General features: G+C 46.7%; 1 protein-coding gene across 3 annotated transcripts in view; it reads right to left on the reverse strand.

The window, feature by feature from the left end:
* Window positions 1–16,603, reverse strand: part of LOC147888286 (Pseudouridine synthase family protein) — a 112,719-nt gene that overhangs the window by 86,654 nt on the left and 9,462 nt on the right. For all 3 annotated transcript variants that reach the window (XR_015543107.1, XR_015543106.1, XM_087393468.1), the window contains exon 2: window positions 1,202–1,345. Coding sequence is in view for 1 of the 3 variants with exons in the window: in XM_087393468.1 (XP_087249594.1) it covers window positions 1,202–1,345 (144 nt within the window). In the remaining 2 variants the exon portion in view is untranslated. The remainder of the gene's footprint in view (window positions 1–1,201; window positions 1,346–16,603) is intronic.

Raw genomic sequence — 16,603 nt, forward strand, 5'->3', positions numbered from 1 at the left:
CACAAAAGGTCACAATTCTCACAGATCCAGATAGTGTAGACAGTCGCACTCTCCATGATCATTGGGACAACCTATGGTCTCAATGATACACTGTATCTAGTTGGCAAAGACAGCACAGGAAGCATGGGAGATCCTGAAGGACCTGTATGAAACAAGGACACACGAGAATCATCACGCTCCAAAATCCATAGGCCACGATGATGGGGGAGAAGAGTCAGTTCATGACTTCCTTGTGAAGGTGAGAAATTCACAGTATCAACTGGCAGCAGTTGGGCCAGCAACCAGTTGCTGGTAAGTAAGCTTCTGAAGAGCATCCACAGTTCAGTGATGACTCTCACTGGTGGAGAAAATCAAAGCCCATTACCTTCGAGGTGGGGCCATTGTAATATGTGCTCCAGGAGGAGGCACAAATGAAGCTATGCAATGGATACGACAGCGACGAGAAGGCCCATGTGGTCAAGAGTAAGATTCGCAAAGGTAAGCCCCAATTTAAGAAGGATGCCAAGGCTTCCAAAGATGAGAGAGACTCTTCTGCCGGGGAAAGCAAAAAGAAGAGCAAGAACAAGAAAAAGTCCTACTATTAGAGCTTGGGGAATGTCGCGAAGGATTACAGAAGAAGACAGCTGACCAAGCAAATAAGGAGGACCAATCAGAGATGGAATACGGCACAGCATCTGTCCATGTGGTAAAAGATGAGCTTTTCATCGTGATGACTCTCGAGTTTGAGATAAAGTTTGCAAACTCAAATGTGGTAGGTGTTGAGCTCAATCTTGCACCTGAGGAAATGTCCAGTACCATCAGCAGAGATGGACGTGCTATTTGGTAGGTGTTCCAATTGGCTCTAATGATATAAAGCAGTTGTCCCAACAAATTTCAGTCCTCTATATCCCTACATTGGAGATTATAAATGCATATGACCATAGAATATGTGTACGAGAACTTCAATACAAATAGAAGAAATTATCTTATAATGAATAAATAGTAGCACACCCATGCACGATTCATCGAGGTATATCGGTTTTTCTTTACTGCCTTGAATAAAAACTCAATCCAGCTAGGAAAAGAAGAAACTAAGTTCTAACTTATCATCCAAACTCCTTCAGCAAAGCAAACTTTTTCAACTAGCAACAGGCAGTATAACTATTGCTCTTGTTTATTCCTTCAAAGCTCAAAAACTTTGATCCAAAGTCAGATATCTTACCATTTGAGCTGGTTTATTAACCACCAGCAAATGATCATCCTCATAGACAATATCCAAGGCAATGTCTTCAGGTTCTGCCTTCAATGGAAGCAAAGCAGCAATTGCACACTTAACATGATCACCAACACGGACAGCATATGAAACCTGCAACAGCAGACCAAAATCTATTGACAAGATATACAAGGACAAAATGTTTACTTGAAATCTGAATTAACTATATGGAATTAGATAGAGGTTCTACTCTTGCACCATGACCAATCACAGATAGAAATTATATGAGAAACAGGATCCAATTCTCTTTTATTTGGTGGGATCATATTCATATTGTAATAGACTGACTTGCCACCATGGGCAGAATGGGCAAATTGAAATTATCTTCCAAGTTTTCCAACTTAAGGTCAAGCAATCAAATCTCCTTATAATGATGCTTAAGAAACATCCCTAACCTTATAGACCCAGGTAACCTCAAGTTCAAATTGGTATCAATAAATCCCTTATAAAAACAGACCTGCCCAATATTACAAACTGAAAATTCCAAAAACATAAGTACCAAAAGAAAAGAATAAAAAAAGGGTACGTGAGTGCATTTGTGCATGCGTGCATGTGTGTGTGTGTGTGTGTGTGTGAGAGAGAGAGAGAGAGGGGGAGACAGAGAGAGAGAGAGAGAGAGAGAGAGAGAAGGGAGAGACAAAGAAAGAACGAAAGAAAGTTTATTAAAAGTCTTCAAAAGACCGAAGGGTCTATGAGACTAAGAGAACCTGATACAATGAGCTGAATGGGTGGAGGCTCTAAGCATGCGTCACACCCAAGACAAGAGTCTATGAGACTAAGAAAACCTGATACAATGAGCTGAATGGGTGGAGGCTCTAAGCAGGCATCACACCCAAGACAAATATAACATACATAAAAATGTCTAAGCCGATGGAAATTTGTGATGTGGCATCACTACAATGATCCTCCGGAGGATGGCAGGGGGATGAAGCCCAAGGGGGAGCCCAGTCGTGTACGAGGTTGTGGTGGCATAAAACCTGTGATGGAGCATTGGCGGCAGTCGCTATGTGTGGTCCCTTGAGGTCTCCTAGCTAAGGCCGTGCATCGGACAAGTGCCACAGTCACCCCCATAGGCCATGCCTCTGATTTGGAGACCATGGAGGGAAGGTCCCCAAGCCTGAATTGTGCCTCAACTGTTGGAGCAGAGACAAGACTCAGGAGAAGAGCAAGTGCAAGAGCAATGATTGGAATGAATGAATGGATGTGACTAAAGTCACATCATATACAAGGATAGGGTTGTGCTTGCTAAGCACACCCTCCAGGTCACATGGAAGTGTGCCTGCCAAGCTCGGGGGAAAAAACCTCCACTAGTTGGAGTAAAAAGTGCCCCGGGCCTACACCTAAGGTGTCACCCTACACTCCCAATACATAGGTGCTAACAAACCCCCCTGGAGTGGAGTGGTGACAATGTACAAGGCAAATGTGATATCAATCACCAAAAGGAAGTAAGTTCAGAAGCTTGCAAAAGCCTTCGAACTTCTCACGAGACAATGCTTTGGTGAATATATCTGCCACATTGTCATGTGTAGGCACATAGATCATGCTGATCTCTGAGGCATACAATCTCTCTCTCACATAATGATAATGGACCTCAATATGCTTTGTGAGAGCATGGACTACGGGATTCTTCGCAACCGCCAAAGCACTCTGGCTGTCTATAAAAATAGAGGTAGCAAACTCCTATCTCATACCCAAATCAGCAAATAATCGCCTGAGCCAAACACACTCAACGGTGGTTGTGAAAGCTGCCCTGTACATCAGCTTCACAACTGGAAGTGGCCATGGAGGGTTGCTTCTTACTTAACCAAGAGATGCATGACTGACCAAAGTAGAAGCAAAAACCTGAAGTGGACACTCTTGTGTCAAAGCATCCTGCCCAATCGGAGTCACAGAAAGCATGCAGCTGTGGATCAGCCCCCTTTAGAAAGAATAAACCAAGGTGCATAGTGTGCAAATAGCGGAACACCCGCTTAACAGCCTGCCAATGCTTGGTTCCTGGGCAATGCATGAATCTGCTCAATAAGGAGACCCCAAACTGAATATCTGGCCGTGTATTGCATAAATAAATCAAACAGCCCACAGCCTGCTGGTACAGCGTCTGATCAAAGGCATCCCCAGAATCTTCAATGCTGAATTTCATCCCAGGCTCCACAGGGCTTGTAACTGGCTTGCAATCTTGGAAAGAGAACCGCTGAAGCAACTTCTGGATGTACTTAGTTTGTATCAGAACAATACCATCATCCCGCTGTATAAACTGAATGCCCAAATAAAAATGCGAAGGGCCCACATCACTCATCTCAAATGAGGAATGTAATTCAGCCTTAAAGGCTGCAATAGTTTGCTCATTGGGGCCTGTGAGCAGCATGTCATCAACATATAAAACAATGACCAAAAAAACATCCTGAGTCCTCTTAACATCGAGGGTACTCTCAGTTATACTATGGCTGAATCCCTGGGCAACCAAATATGTGTGTATCTTCTCATACCAAGCTCTAGGTGCCTGCTTAAGGCCATACAGAGCTTTGCGAAGCCTGCACACCAAGTGTTCCTGTCCATCCTGCACAAATCCACGAGGCTGTGTAACATAAACCTCCTCATGCAAGTCTCCATGTAGGAACGTTGTTTTGATGTCCAACTGATGTACTTGCCATCCATGATGGGCTGCCATGGCAATCATGCATCTCATAGTGGTCGTGCAAGAGGTAGGGGCAAAGGTTTCATCAAAATCAATACCCTTTTGCTGAGCATACCCTTGCGCAACGAGTCTTGCTTTGAAGCGGTCTACCGAACCATCAGCCTTCCGCTTAATCTTGTAAACACTTAGTACCAATGGCCTTTTTTCCTGGAGGCAATTCAGCCAAGTGCCATGTTTCATTTTGCATGATAGAATCATATTCTGAATGCATGGCTGCCATCCAATTACTGTCCTCTGCGGCATCCTCAAATGTCAGAGGTTCTTCATCACTGCATGTGCTCTGAAAGGCATAATCAGTAAACAACCCAGATGCATGATGAGATTTTGCATGAGTCCTCGCAGGTAAAGGAGTATGTAACCTGCTGTCCCGTAATGTTTCAATCAGCCACCTGGGCACCCGTTTGGATGACTGAATGGCTGTCCTTTCCTCATCAACTGCTTGGTCAATATTTGCCTCATCCATAGGCATATGTGGTTCAGCCACAATAGGCTGATTAGGTGCTGTACCGGCCTGCGTAACAGCATGGGGAATCAAACTGGAATGTTCTGAAAATGAGGGACCTTCAGTTGTCATGGGCAGCATTTGTTCAAACACATCCCTGGAGTAGACATCAGGCTGTTTTTGACAGGACAGCAATGGCTGAGTGGAATCCTCAGCAAAAATGACATCTCTGCTTGTAATAACCCTCCTGCTGGAGAGATGATACAGCCGATACCCTTTGCTTTCAACACTGTACCCCACGAAAATGCATTTGAGAGCCTTATCATCAAGTTTAGTACGATGTTGCTGTGGCACATGTGCATAGGCCAAGCAACCAAATACTCTGAGATGAGCAACAGAAGGCTTTCTACCATGCCATGCCTCATACGGGGTGAGATTATGCAAGGCCTTTGTGGGACATCTGTTAAGCACATAATTTGCACACATGAGAGCTTCCATCCAGAACCTATTGGGCAAACCTTTGCCTTTGAGCATACATCTACCCATCTCCATTTCCGACCTGTTTTTTGTTAGAATTATTGCTATGATTTAGCAGTGACCAATGTAATGTAATAAGTACGTTAGGGGCACTTTTCCCTCACTTAGAGGTTTTTCCCCCTAACCACAGTTAGTTCACTAACTATGGTTAGTGAATGATAAGGTTTTGTCACTTAGACAAAACCTATCACTCCATTCAGTTGTAAAACACTCTCATCTAATTGCAACTACGTTTTCAGCTCTCTCACACTCCTGCTTCTTGCTCTCACTTTTGCTCTCTCCACTTCTCACATTTGGTATCAGAGCAGGTTGACCCTGCTCCTTTCTTCTCGTCCTCCAGCTCCAGCCCACAAGCTCCCAAGCCAGCTCGAGGATCATTTCCGTGTCTTTGGATGCCTTGCATATGCTCATGTGCCTGTTGAGTTTCGGCATAAATTGTCTGATAAGGCAATCAAATGCATTTTTGTTGGGTACAGTGCAAAGAGCAAGGGCTACCGTCTCTACAATCCTGTCACACGCAAGATCATTGTCACTAGAGATGTAATATTTTCAGAAAATTCAGCTCACACTCAAGCTGAATTTGATATGCCTTCTTCTTCCAGTGATGTCTTTGAGGGGCTACTACCCATTGCCTTGGGTTCCCCTGCTGATATATCTGATGAAAATCAGAAATTTCAGATACCTCCACATGCTCCGATTCAGCCACAGGATGTCGTACCACCTCCACAAGCCGTGGAAAAGGTTGTTCAGCAAGAAATTGCAGATATACATGCAGCAAAAACAGTCCCAAATTGGCTGTTACAGACTCTCAGGGAGAGTAAAATTGATGCTCCATTACCTGGCAAAACTCGGAGTGCAATAAGGCATGGGGGAGGTGCTCTTTCAGTTGAATCAGCTTATGTAGGTACTCTTCTTGATGAAGAGGAACCTGAGACATTTGAAGAGGCACAGGATAATGTGCATTGGATGAATGCCATGCACGATGAGTTGCAGTCCATCGAGAAAAATCAGATATGGGAAGTTGTCGATTTGCCACCAGGTAAACATGCCATAGGTACACGGTGGGTTTTCAAAGTTAAAAGAAAGCCAGATGGCACCATTGACAGGTACAAGGCAAGGCTGGTCGCAAAAGGATATGCTCAGAAAAAGGGCATAGACTATGAGGAGACTTTTGCTTCTACATCCAAAATGACAACCATCCGATCAGTCATAGCAATGGCTGCAAATTTTCACTGGAATGTTCATCAGTTGGACATAAAAACAAGCTTCCTTAATGGAGACTTGTTGGAAGAGGTTTATGTCAAACAACCTCCAGGCTTTGAAATTTCAGGAAATGCACTTCAGGTATGCAAGCTGAATAAAGCTTTGTATGGGCTGAAACAAGCCCCACGTGCATGGTATGCAAAGATTCATGCCTTTCTGACCAGCAAGGGGCTGCACAACAGTCCAACTGAAAGCACCCTCTACATCCAGAAGAAGGATGGGGGGGATATTTTAGTCATCATTCTTTATGTAGATGAGTTACTGCTCACAGGGTCAAATGAAGACAATATTACAGATTTTAAAGCTGAATTGCAGACCACTTTTGACATGTCAGATTTGGGGCTGCTACACTTTTATTTGGGGATCCAGTTCACTCAAGAGCAAAGTGGCATCGGTATGTCTCAATCCAAGTATGTGCAAAAACTCTTGGACAGATTCAACATGCAAGATTGTCAGCCCATACCTACTCCCATGGAGCCGGGGCTGAAGCTTACAATGCATGAAGCAAGTGAATCATTTGATGTCACACTCTACAGTTAGGCTGTTGGATGCCTCATTTATCTCTACAATACATGACCTGACATTCAGTTTGCAGTTTCTCAGGTGAGCAGATATATGCACAGCCCAAAGACTATGCATTGGCAGGCTGTAAAACGCATCTTCCGTTATTTGCAAGGTACCAAGTCTTTTGGCTTGATGTTTCCAAGGGGGGGTGACTTGCAGATGCATGCCTACAGTGACTCATATTGGGCTGGAGATTATGACACTAGGCAGTCCAAAAGTGGCAATTGTTTCTTTTTGGGGAAAGCTTGTATTTCTTGGTTGAGCAAGAAACAATCTACAGTGGCTACCTCTTCATGTGAAGCTCAGTACAAGGCAGCTTTCACAGCGACAGTTGAATGTGTTTGGCGGCGTCGTTTATTTGCTGATCTTCATCTTTCATTGGAAGGTCCTTCTCCAATTCTCACTGATAGTCAGAGTGCTATTGCAGTGGCAAAGAATTATGTGTTTCATGCTCGCATGAAGCACATTGAGGTTCACTATCACTACGTCAGAGAGAAGTTGCATGCAGGAGAGATCAACATGATCTATGTGTCAACACATGACAATGTTGCAGACATTTTCACCAAAGCACTTCCACGTGAAAAGTTTGAGGCATTTCGCAGTGCCCTGAACTTATCTCCTTTTGGTGATTGATCATTTCCTTGTACATGACATTGGCACTGTAGGGGGGTGTTAGATTATTGCTATAATTTAGCAGTGACCAATGTAATGTAATAAGTAGGTTAGGGGCACTTTTCCCTCACTTAGAGGTTTTTCCCCCTAACCACAGTTAGTTCACTAACTATGGTTAGTGAATGATAAGGTTTTGTCACTTAGACAAAACCTATCACTCCATTCAGTTGTAAAACACTCTCATCTAATTGCAACTACGTTTTCAGCTCTCTCACACTCCTGCTTCTTGCTCTCACTTTTGCACTCTCCACTTCTCACATTTTTCCTTTCAGCCAGCCCATTTTGCTCTGGGGTGTATGGAGTGGTACACTGATGGATGATGCCTCTCTTTGCAAGATACGCATGAAATTCCTTGGACATGTATTCCCCCCCTCAATCAGTGCGAAGTGTCCCACTTTTTCTGAAGCATAATTCTCAGCCTGAGTAATAAAATGTCTGAATTTTGTAAACACCCCTAACTTCTCCTTCAATGGGTAGAGCCACGTGAAACGAGAGAAATCATCAATGAAAGTGGCAAAATACAGATATCCCCCAATAGATGGAGTCCTCATAGGACCACAAACATCACTGTGTATAAGCTGTAATCTCCGGACAGCTCTGACAGTCCCATCTTTGGGAATCGGTGTGCGATGCATCTTCCCCAAGATACATCCCTCACATACATGGTGAGTCGGAGTATGTATGTGTGGCATCTCGGACACCATTTCATGGCTGTGTAAACGCAGCAAACTTCTGAAATTGAGATGGCCAAATCGAGCATGCCATAATTCAGCATTTGCCAGCTGTGATGGGGTGGTGGTGAATAAAGCATCATGCAAAGCACTCTCATAGTGATCAAGTCTGCAAAGACCATGGCATAAAGTTCCAAAAGCCACAATTGTATCACCATCACTAATGTCATGTACAGTGCATCTGTCATCCAAAAACTTCACCATTAAGCCACCACATGCAATGGCTGAAACTGAAAGCACATTCTTTTTTATGCCAGGCACCCATAGCACATCAGAGAGTGTAAATGCATCACGATTTGCTGCGGTAAGTACAATCTTTCCCACTCCTTGCACAGGATGGGAGAAGTTGTTGGCACATGTCACCGTGCCTCCATGAGAACCAGCTGCATAAGATGTAAACAAATCCTTCTGTGAGGTAATGTGCTTGCTAGCACCACTGTCAAAATACCATACATTGGCATCACTCATAGATAGGCATGCATCATGAACAGACGGACTGTAACTGCATAACACTGTAAAAGTCCATTCCTCATCATGGGAGGATGTATAAGTGTAATTTGCAGCCTCTTTGTTATCCGAATTGGGGACATTATCTGTCACTGCCATGCTGACCTCTTTGCTCCTTTCCTTCTCAAGCCTCTTGCGACATTCATTAATGTAATGTCCTGGCTTCCTGCAATAGTTCCACTTCCCCTTTTTCTTGGGTTTATCACCCTCTTTTACATACTTGCCAGATGGCTGGCCTGCATCTTTCTTGGGCTTGCTGCCCCCCTGAAACGCAGCCTTACCTTTGCCTTTCTGGCTGGCAATAAAAGCCTGATCAGCCACACGCATCGCGGTCCTGTTATGTCTGGACTGCTCCTCTTGCAAGAGTACAGAAACAAGCTCATCGAAGGTAATCGAATTGGGATTACCCTTCATCATAAGCCGCATAGTAGTGGACACATTATGATACGTGTCGGGGATGGCCTGCAACACTGTAGAAACCAATGAGGCATCCGGAATAATCTCATCCACAAATGCTAATTGCTCCCGTAAATCCTTTACCTTCGTGAGATAATCATCCATGGAATCACCATCAAGCATAGGAAGAGTCTCCAATTTCCTCTTCAAGTATGCCACACGGGCTTCATTCCTGACTTGGTACAACTTTGCCAAACTTTCCCAAGCTGCCCTTGCTGTTTTGCATGACCGGATGTGAGGAATAATGCTTCTTTTTGTTAGAAAATACCCAACAGAGGGTACACGCAGCGGAAATAATGCCCAGGAGCTCACACAGTGTGCGGTGTGGGTGTGGAATCACAAACTTCTTTACTTATGTGCATTCAATAGGTGTGCAGACTCATCAATAGACAATGAACCAATCAGATAGAGAAACCACCAAAATATATATTTCCGTCCACAACTATGGACACAATACAAAAGAGACAGATCCAGAGTCCCACCAATGGTGTGGTCCTCTGATCTTACCACAAAGTCCTTCTCCTATCTGCTGGCTATCTCTAGACTAGAGTCCGCGTGCTCCACCTCGAGCGTGAGTAGACTTTCCATCTAGAATGATCTTCTCCACCTTGCTGTCTGGAAACCAGTCTAGGTGGGCAGCTTCCTGCAAGCTAAGTCTGCAGCACAAGGCACTTCTTTCTCCTCCTGACTGTAGGCCCAAAGAAAGCCCTGCTGCTGCTCTTTCTGCTGATGGAATTGCTGCTCCAGATGATGCTGAAATGAGGCTAAATGGCCTCTTTATATAGGCCCCAAGGCCTGGCCAAAAAAAAACCGACTCAGTCTGTTACAGAAACCGACTCAGTCTGTACAGAAAACCGACCCAGTCTGTACAGAAAACCGACCCCACAGTTCCCCATTTATGGGACTGTGGGCTGCCCTTTTGGGGCACTCATTACAAGGGCCCTTGGCCCATCTTTCAAGGGCAGATGCCCTATAAATACAGGGTCCAGTCCCCCCCAAAACTTACTGCAGACAGTGCGCCTCCTGTCTAGATCCATCCCAATCTGTCCCAGCCATACTTCCGCACTTTTCTGGCCCTCTGTCCTGCACATAACAGATCTAGATGTGCTGCCCACATGACAGCCATGATGCTGTCTATGTGGCAGCCCTTTTCTCTCTGTTTCTGTTGGGTACTTCCCTAGGTCTCCCTCCCCCATGCTCTCCTCATATGGGGGCTTACAGATGGGGAGGTGACCTTTCCAACACCCCCTCTCACCGACACATCTCAGCCCACCAGTGGCTCCTGCTCCACCAGGTCTGATTTCGCTTCCGCACACCATCCTGGTACACAGGTCCATCTCTGGTAGCACCTCCTGGTACCACCTCCTTCAGTCACATTCCCGCCTCTGAACTTGAGCAATCCAGCCGTCACGATCTTCCAGTCGTCCCCCTCATAATGAGTGAACAACCTGGAGTCTTCCAGGCACCATGCTCTGAGGGTCTGTTTCAACCCGTCCTTCCTTTGGCAAGGTCTGCAACCAATGAATATTTCCAGATAACCTGGACCATGAACTCTCGCTGAGTTCTCAAGCAGGTACTCTTCTGGCTTCAGTACTCTTTGTCCACCACCTTCTAGCAATCTGCGTCCAAGATTTGAAAAAGCACCAATACTTCCCCTTCTGCCTTCGAAGAAGGCCAATTCCTTCCAATCTCTTATAACCTGAGACAAATGAAGAGCAGAATCTCCCCACAGCATGCTATAAAGGCTCAAATGCAGAATATCAAATACATACCAGACTGTTGTACTGCCTGAATGTTCGCTCTGAAAGCAAACCCTGTACCTCAATGAGGCACCCGCCAAGATCCTGTGTAATCCTGTACTGTCCCCTTCTGAAGTCCAGCATCCATCTGAACATGAGACCCCAGGGCTTTCCATGGAATCCACCCTCGTGTCAGTGTCAACAGCTACACACCTGGAAGGTTCCAAGCACTCCATACTGTCCTTCACCTTCACAAAGGCATCTGACTCCTCGTCGACCCAACTCTCTATGTCAGACATCCTTACTGTGATTTCGGGATCACATACCTGACCTCGGAAACACTCGGTGATGTCACCAGGAACAATTCTTCGATTACCACATTAGCTTTGGCCTTTCCCTCTGAATCTGGGTCAGACTCCTGTTTGTTTTTCAGATCCGCCTTTTTCTTCCTGTAGTCCTTTGCAAAATGTCCGGGCGTATCACAATAGAAACACTTCTTCTTGAGCTTCCTCTTCGAAGTCCCCTCGTCATCAGAGTCATCTTTATTGGACTTGCCACTGTTAGGCTTGCCCTTTCCCTTACCTGCGGAATCCTTCACCAGCATCGCCTTGTCATCTTTGTCCTCGTTGTAGAGCTTCTCCCGAGCTTCCTCCTGTAGCAGTAAGGGACACAACTCCTCAAATGTCAGAGGTTTGGTCCTCTGTCCTGCTGTCACAGCTGTAACAAAGCTCTTGAAACTCCGAGGCAATCTCCTCAGTACCATCAAGGCCAGATGGTATGAGTCCGTCTTCTGACCAATCGTGCTAACTGATCCCGCACCACCTTGACCTTCGTCAGATGATCATGCACCGTATCGCCTTCTTCCATATCAAGATTGTAGAGTTGTTGCTGAAGAAGCACGATCCGAGAGGTATTATCTGTCTCGTACAAATCCTTCAGGGTGGCCCACGCCTCTACTGACGTCTCGGCCAGCTGGATATGCGGAAGAACAGAGTCCTCCGTAGTCCCTATGATTATTGCCAGGGCATGGGCATCTCTTTCTTCCCAAGCTTCAAGCTCCTCTCTGTCTACTGCCATGAGTACCTTCCCTTTAGTGTCCACCATGTCTTCCGGCTTCGACTCCTCTCCCGTGGTCAGCTTCCACAACTTCCGAGCCACTAAATGACTGTCGACATCTCTGCTGTATATACCACACAGCAAAATCAACCAAACTCAAAATGCAGTAACCCAAAACTCTGAACGCACCTGACTGAACCTGAGTCACCCTCCTTCTCGCAAGGGCACAATCCTCCAGTCGTGGAAGTCGATTCCCTAGAGCCTCTGAATCAGGGTCGTCCTTCAGCAAGGTCCCTGCCTTCAGGCTCCCACACCTGTGAGCCTCCTACTTGGGCTCTGATACCATGTTAGAAAATACCCAACAGAGGGTACACGCAGCGGAAATAATGCCCAGGAGCTCACACAGTGTGCGGTGTGGGTGTGGAATCACAAACTTCTTTACTTATGTGCATTCAATAGGTGTGCAGACTCATCAATAGACAATGAACCAATCAGATAGAGAAACCACCAAAATATATATTTCCGTCCACAACTATGGACACAATACAAAAGAGACAGATCCAGAGTCCCACCAATGGTGTGGTCCTCTGATCTTACCACAAAGTCCTTCTCCTATCTGCTGGCTATCTCTAGACTAGAGTCCGTGTGCTCCACCTCGAGCGTGAGTAGACTTTCCGTCTAGAATGATCTTCTCCACCTTGCTGTCTGGAAACCAGTCTAGGTGGGCAGCTTCCTGCAAGCTAAGTCTGCAGCACAAGGCACTTCTTTCTCCTCCTGACTGTAGGCCCAAAGAAAGCCCTGCTGCTGCTCTTTCTGCTGATGGAATTGCTGCTCCAGATGATGCTGAAATGAGGCTAAATGGCCTCTTTATATAAGCCCCAAGGCCTGGCCAAAAAAAAACCGACTCAGTCTGTTACAGAAACCGACTCAGTCTGTACAGAAAACTGACCCAGTCTGTACAGAAAACCGACCCCACAGTTCCCCATTTATGGGACTGTGGGCTGCCCTTTTGGGGCACTCATTACAAGGGCCCTTGGCCCATCTTTCAAGGGCAGATGCCCTATAAATACAGGGTCCAGTCCCCCCCAAAACTTACTGCAGACAGTGCGCCTCCTGTCTAGATCCATCCCAATCTGTCCCAGCCATACTTCCGCACTTTTCTGGCCCTCTGTCCTGCACATAATAGATCTAGATGTGCTGCCCATATGACAGCCATGATGCTGTCTATGTGGCAGCCCTTTTCTCTCTGTTTCTGTTGGGTACTGCCCTAGGTCTCCCTCCCCCATGCTCTCCTCATATGGGGGCTTACAGATGGGGAGGTGACCTTTCCAACACTTTTAACAGATAATGCAATCAAGGCATGTGCATTGGCATCCCGGCCATCCCATCGACTCTGCTCTGGAGTAGGTGCATGTGATATCTCTGTAATCCGAGATGACTCACCCTCTGAACTGGGTGAAGGAGCAGGTGCATGTGGACGCAACTGAGTGCCATCCACAATGCCCCAAAAGCCTTTGGCCACAAGCACATGTCGCATCATGTACGACCAGAGAGGATAGTTGGTGCCATCCAACTTATCTTCTGCAGAGAGCAATCCAAAAACATCCCTTTCTGCCATTACTTAAGCAGTGAATGCACAACCAGCTCTCCCCGAGTTATTACTGAACTAAATGGACACAGCAAGTCTTCTAGTAGCGCAGGTCACCTTCACGTGCAGGGCAGGCTGTGGAGGTTCACGTGCAAGGCGATGACGCAGGTCAGCAGCGGCTTGCACGAGCAGGCGTCGGCTACCACAGGCAGTGTTTAGTCCACGGGCCAAAGCGGGGGCCTGCACAAGGTTCACGTCCACGGGCCAAAGCGGGGGCCTGCACAAGGTTCACGTCCACGGCCTCCACAAGGTTCACGTCCACGGGGCTGGGCTTCTCTGCGTCTCGTGGATAGCTCCTCGTAGCAAGCGGCAGCTTCCTCAATCAGCAGGGGACGCTTCCCTGACAGGGCGACGGCCTGTTGAGGCACAGGGGTAGGCAGCCCGTCCTGTGCAAAGGCGTAGGCAGCCCGTTCTGAATCTTCACGTCCACGGAGCAGCAAATACGACGGCGCTTCCACAAGAGTGACGGCTCAATGCAGCAGCTAAGGCAGTTGTGGAGGGGGTAGATGCGGCAGCAACGTGCAGGTTACGTGCAGGTGGCTCTCAAACGTCGGCGCAAGGGTCAGATGATGGTGCAAGGCAACAGGGCGACTCACGTGCAGGCAGCTCTCCACAAGAGGTTGGAGCAACTACGGTAGCAGCTTCGAAGAGCTTGACGACTGTCCCCACAGGTAGGGCAACCTCCAAAACGAGATGGGCGACGGAGTAGTGCTCAGGCAATATCCTCCACAAGCAGGACGACTTTGCAAGGCAGCAATAGGCTGATGGGGGATGGCGACAGCACGTGTCACAGGTTGAGCTCTGATACCACTTGTTGGAGCAGAGACAAGACTCAGGAGAAGAGCAAGTGCAAGAGCAATGATTGGAATGAATGAATGGATGTGACTAAAGTCACATCATATACAAGGATAGGGTTGTGCTTGCTAAGCACACCCTGCAGGTCACATGGAAGTGTGCCTGCCAAGCTCGGGGGAAAAAACCTCCACTAGTTGGAGTAAAAAGTGCCCCGGGCCTACACCCAAGGTGTCACCCTACACTCCCAATACATAGGTGCTAACATCAACCCACAGGCGAGTCTCTCGTGTCTTGCTCTGGGCTCCTCCCCATCGTCTCCTTGGGGGTTCTAAGTTGTCTAGATGGGAAAACACAGTGATCCTCCTCTAAGTGGAGAGTGGTTGTACACCCTGATCTCGACTAGGTGTCCTGAGCAGAGAGAGAGAGAGAGAGAGAGAGAATTAGTATCTACGAATGGTCTATGACACACAAAGTATACTGAAGCTAATCTTCCCATATGGAAGGCACACCAAATCGCAGCATTCCCCTATGTATGGTATCTCTCATTGGCACCGACTAGCCAACTGCAAAGCTCGTCCCTAGTGCTAGAAAAAGTCGAATGGCCATGGGAAGCACGCCCATGGCATTCCCTTCTAGTGAAAGCTAGAGAAGGTAGGAAGACTCTTTATATGCTGAAAGGACGTGCAGGTATAGTCACCATTTGGTGCATCTCCCAAGTAATAAAGAATCATCTTTATTAGAATTACTTCGGTCAAAGAATGTTGACTTTGGCTAACTAGAATAAGTTTTACTTTTTGCATTGCACTAGTAAAAGAGAACTGTGGGAACACCCACAAGGGACTGTAGTCCAAGAACTAGGAATGCATGCATTTTGCTAACCTTTAATGAGTTAAAGTGTTGGCGTTTGTGTAGGACTTGGAAGAGTACTAAAAGGCTCACAAATAATGGAGCAAGTGCCAAAAAGTAGGTCCCACAAGGCCAAAAAGCACCAAGAAGATGGCACAGCTTTTGTAAAAAGTAAATTTTAGAAAGCAGGTCTAACTTTTTGCTAGGAACAGACAGTACAGTAACAGTACAGACTGTTAGAGAAAAGGAGTCGCTTGCTACAGCCAACCCTTTATACAACGCGCTAAAATGTCTCGAGATCTCACAACTAAAACTTCAAATGCCAGCTCACTCAGTGTGCTTAACACATCCAAGTACAAAACCTTGTCAACTCTATACCATCACTTATAGCAAACAATCGTTACGATAGGAAACCAGGCTCAGACTCTGTTTGCTACTCCTACTATGGTAGAACTCTCCTAGATCACCGCACATCTCATCAGACTTTGCATCTCCATCAGACTTCAATGGCTGCTCTAGGCGAATATGCTGCTAATCTTCCAATGGATTCTCCTGTACTCCGCAGTATGGCTCTTCTATAACATGTAGAGACCTGCCTGTCTGTGTGCATCTAGACAGTCTGCAAACGGACTACAGGAAGTGACCCAGGCCTTTATTATAGTGCTCTAGGTCTCCCAGATTTGGCTGACCAAATCTATAACCCTAACCCAAATCCACCCGACTTGTCTTGCTGCCAGCAAACCAAGTCTTGGCCCCTGCCGACATGATATGGCCCTTCCTTTGGCCTATGTCTATATCTGACCACACTCCACAATCTTCTATTGTAGGCAACTCCTCCTTGCAGTCTACTGGCCCACTCTGCCATATGGTGGTAGCCAGCCATAGGCCAGCCTCTTGTGCAAGTCTGCCACCCTGTCTACAATACTGTTGACTAGTAGTCAACCCTCCTACCATCTACAAGCCTCTTTCCATGGACCCCATAGGAACTGCTACAATGTTCTTGTCATGGGCATCCACATCCCGTGGCCTGCCACCTACAGGCCGCAACGCCATCAAATACCCCAGGCAGTCTCAGAAGACGGCGCAAGTCAAAAAACACAGTTGACTTTTTGGTCAAAAGTCAACGTGCAGACTTTTGTTTGTCAACGTTGACTTTTAACTGACCAGGTCTACGGTCAGGGTTGACCAGTTGATCAGGTCAACAGTCGGCGCTGACCAACCGACCAAGGGTCAGCCATCTGCCCTAAGAGCCTATATAAGGGCAGCCCCTTGGCCCATCATTTCATCCATTTCTAGGGCTGATTTGGGGCAGTAGTTCTCACCAGCAGCAGCAGGAATCAGCAGCAAAATAGGCCAGCATCAGGGAGCAGCAGATCTGCTCCATCCCTGGCAACTGCAAG

Source organism: Dipteris shenzhenensis, chromosome 22 (assembly GCF_047967505.1).
Source record: "Dipteris shenzhenensis isolate YYH24624 ecotype China chromosome 22, Dip_SZ_1.0, whole genome shotgun sequence".
Classification (NCBI taxonomy): Eukaryota; Viridiplantae; Streptophyta; class Polypodiopsida; order Gleicheniales; family Dipteridaceae; genus Dipteris; species Dipteris shenzhenensis.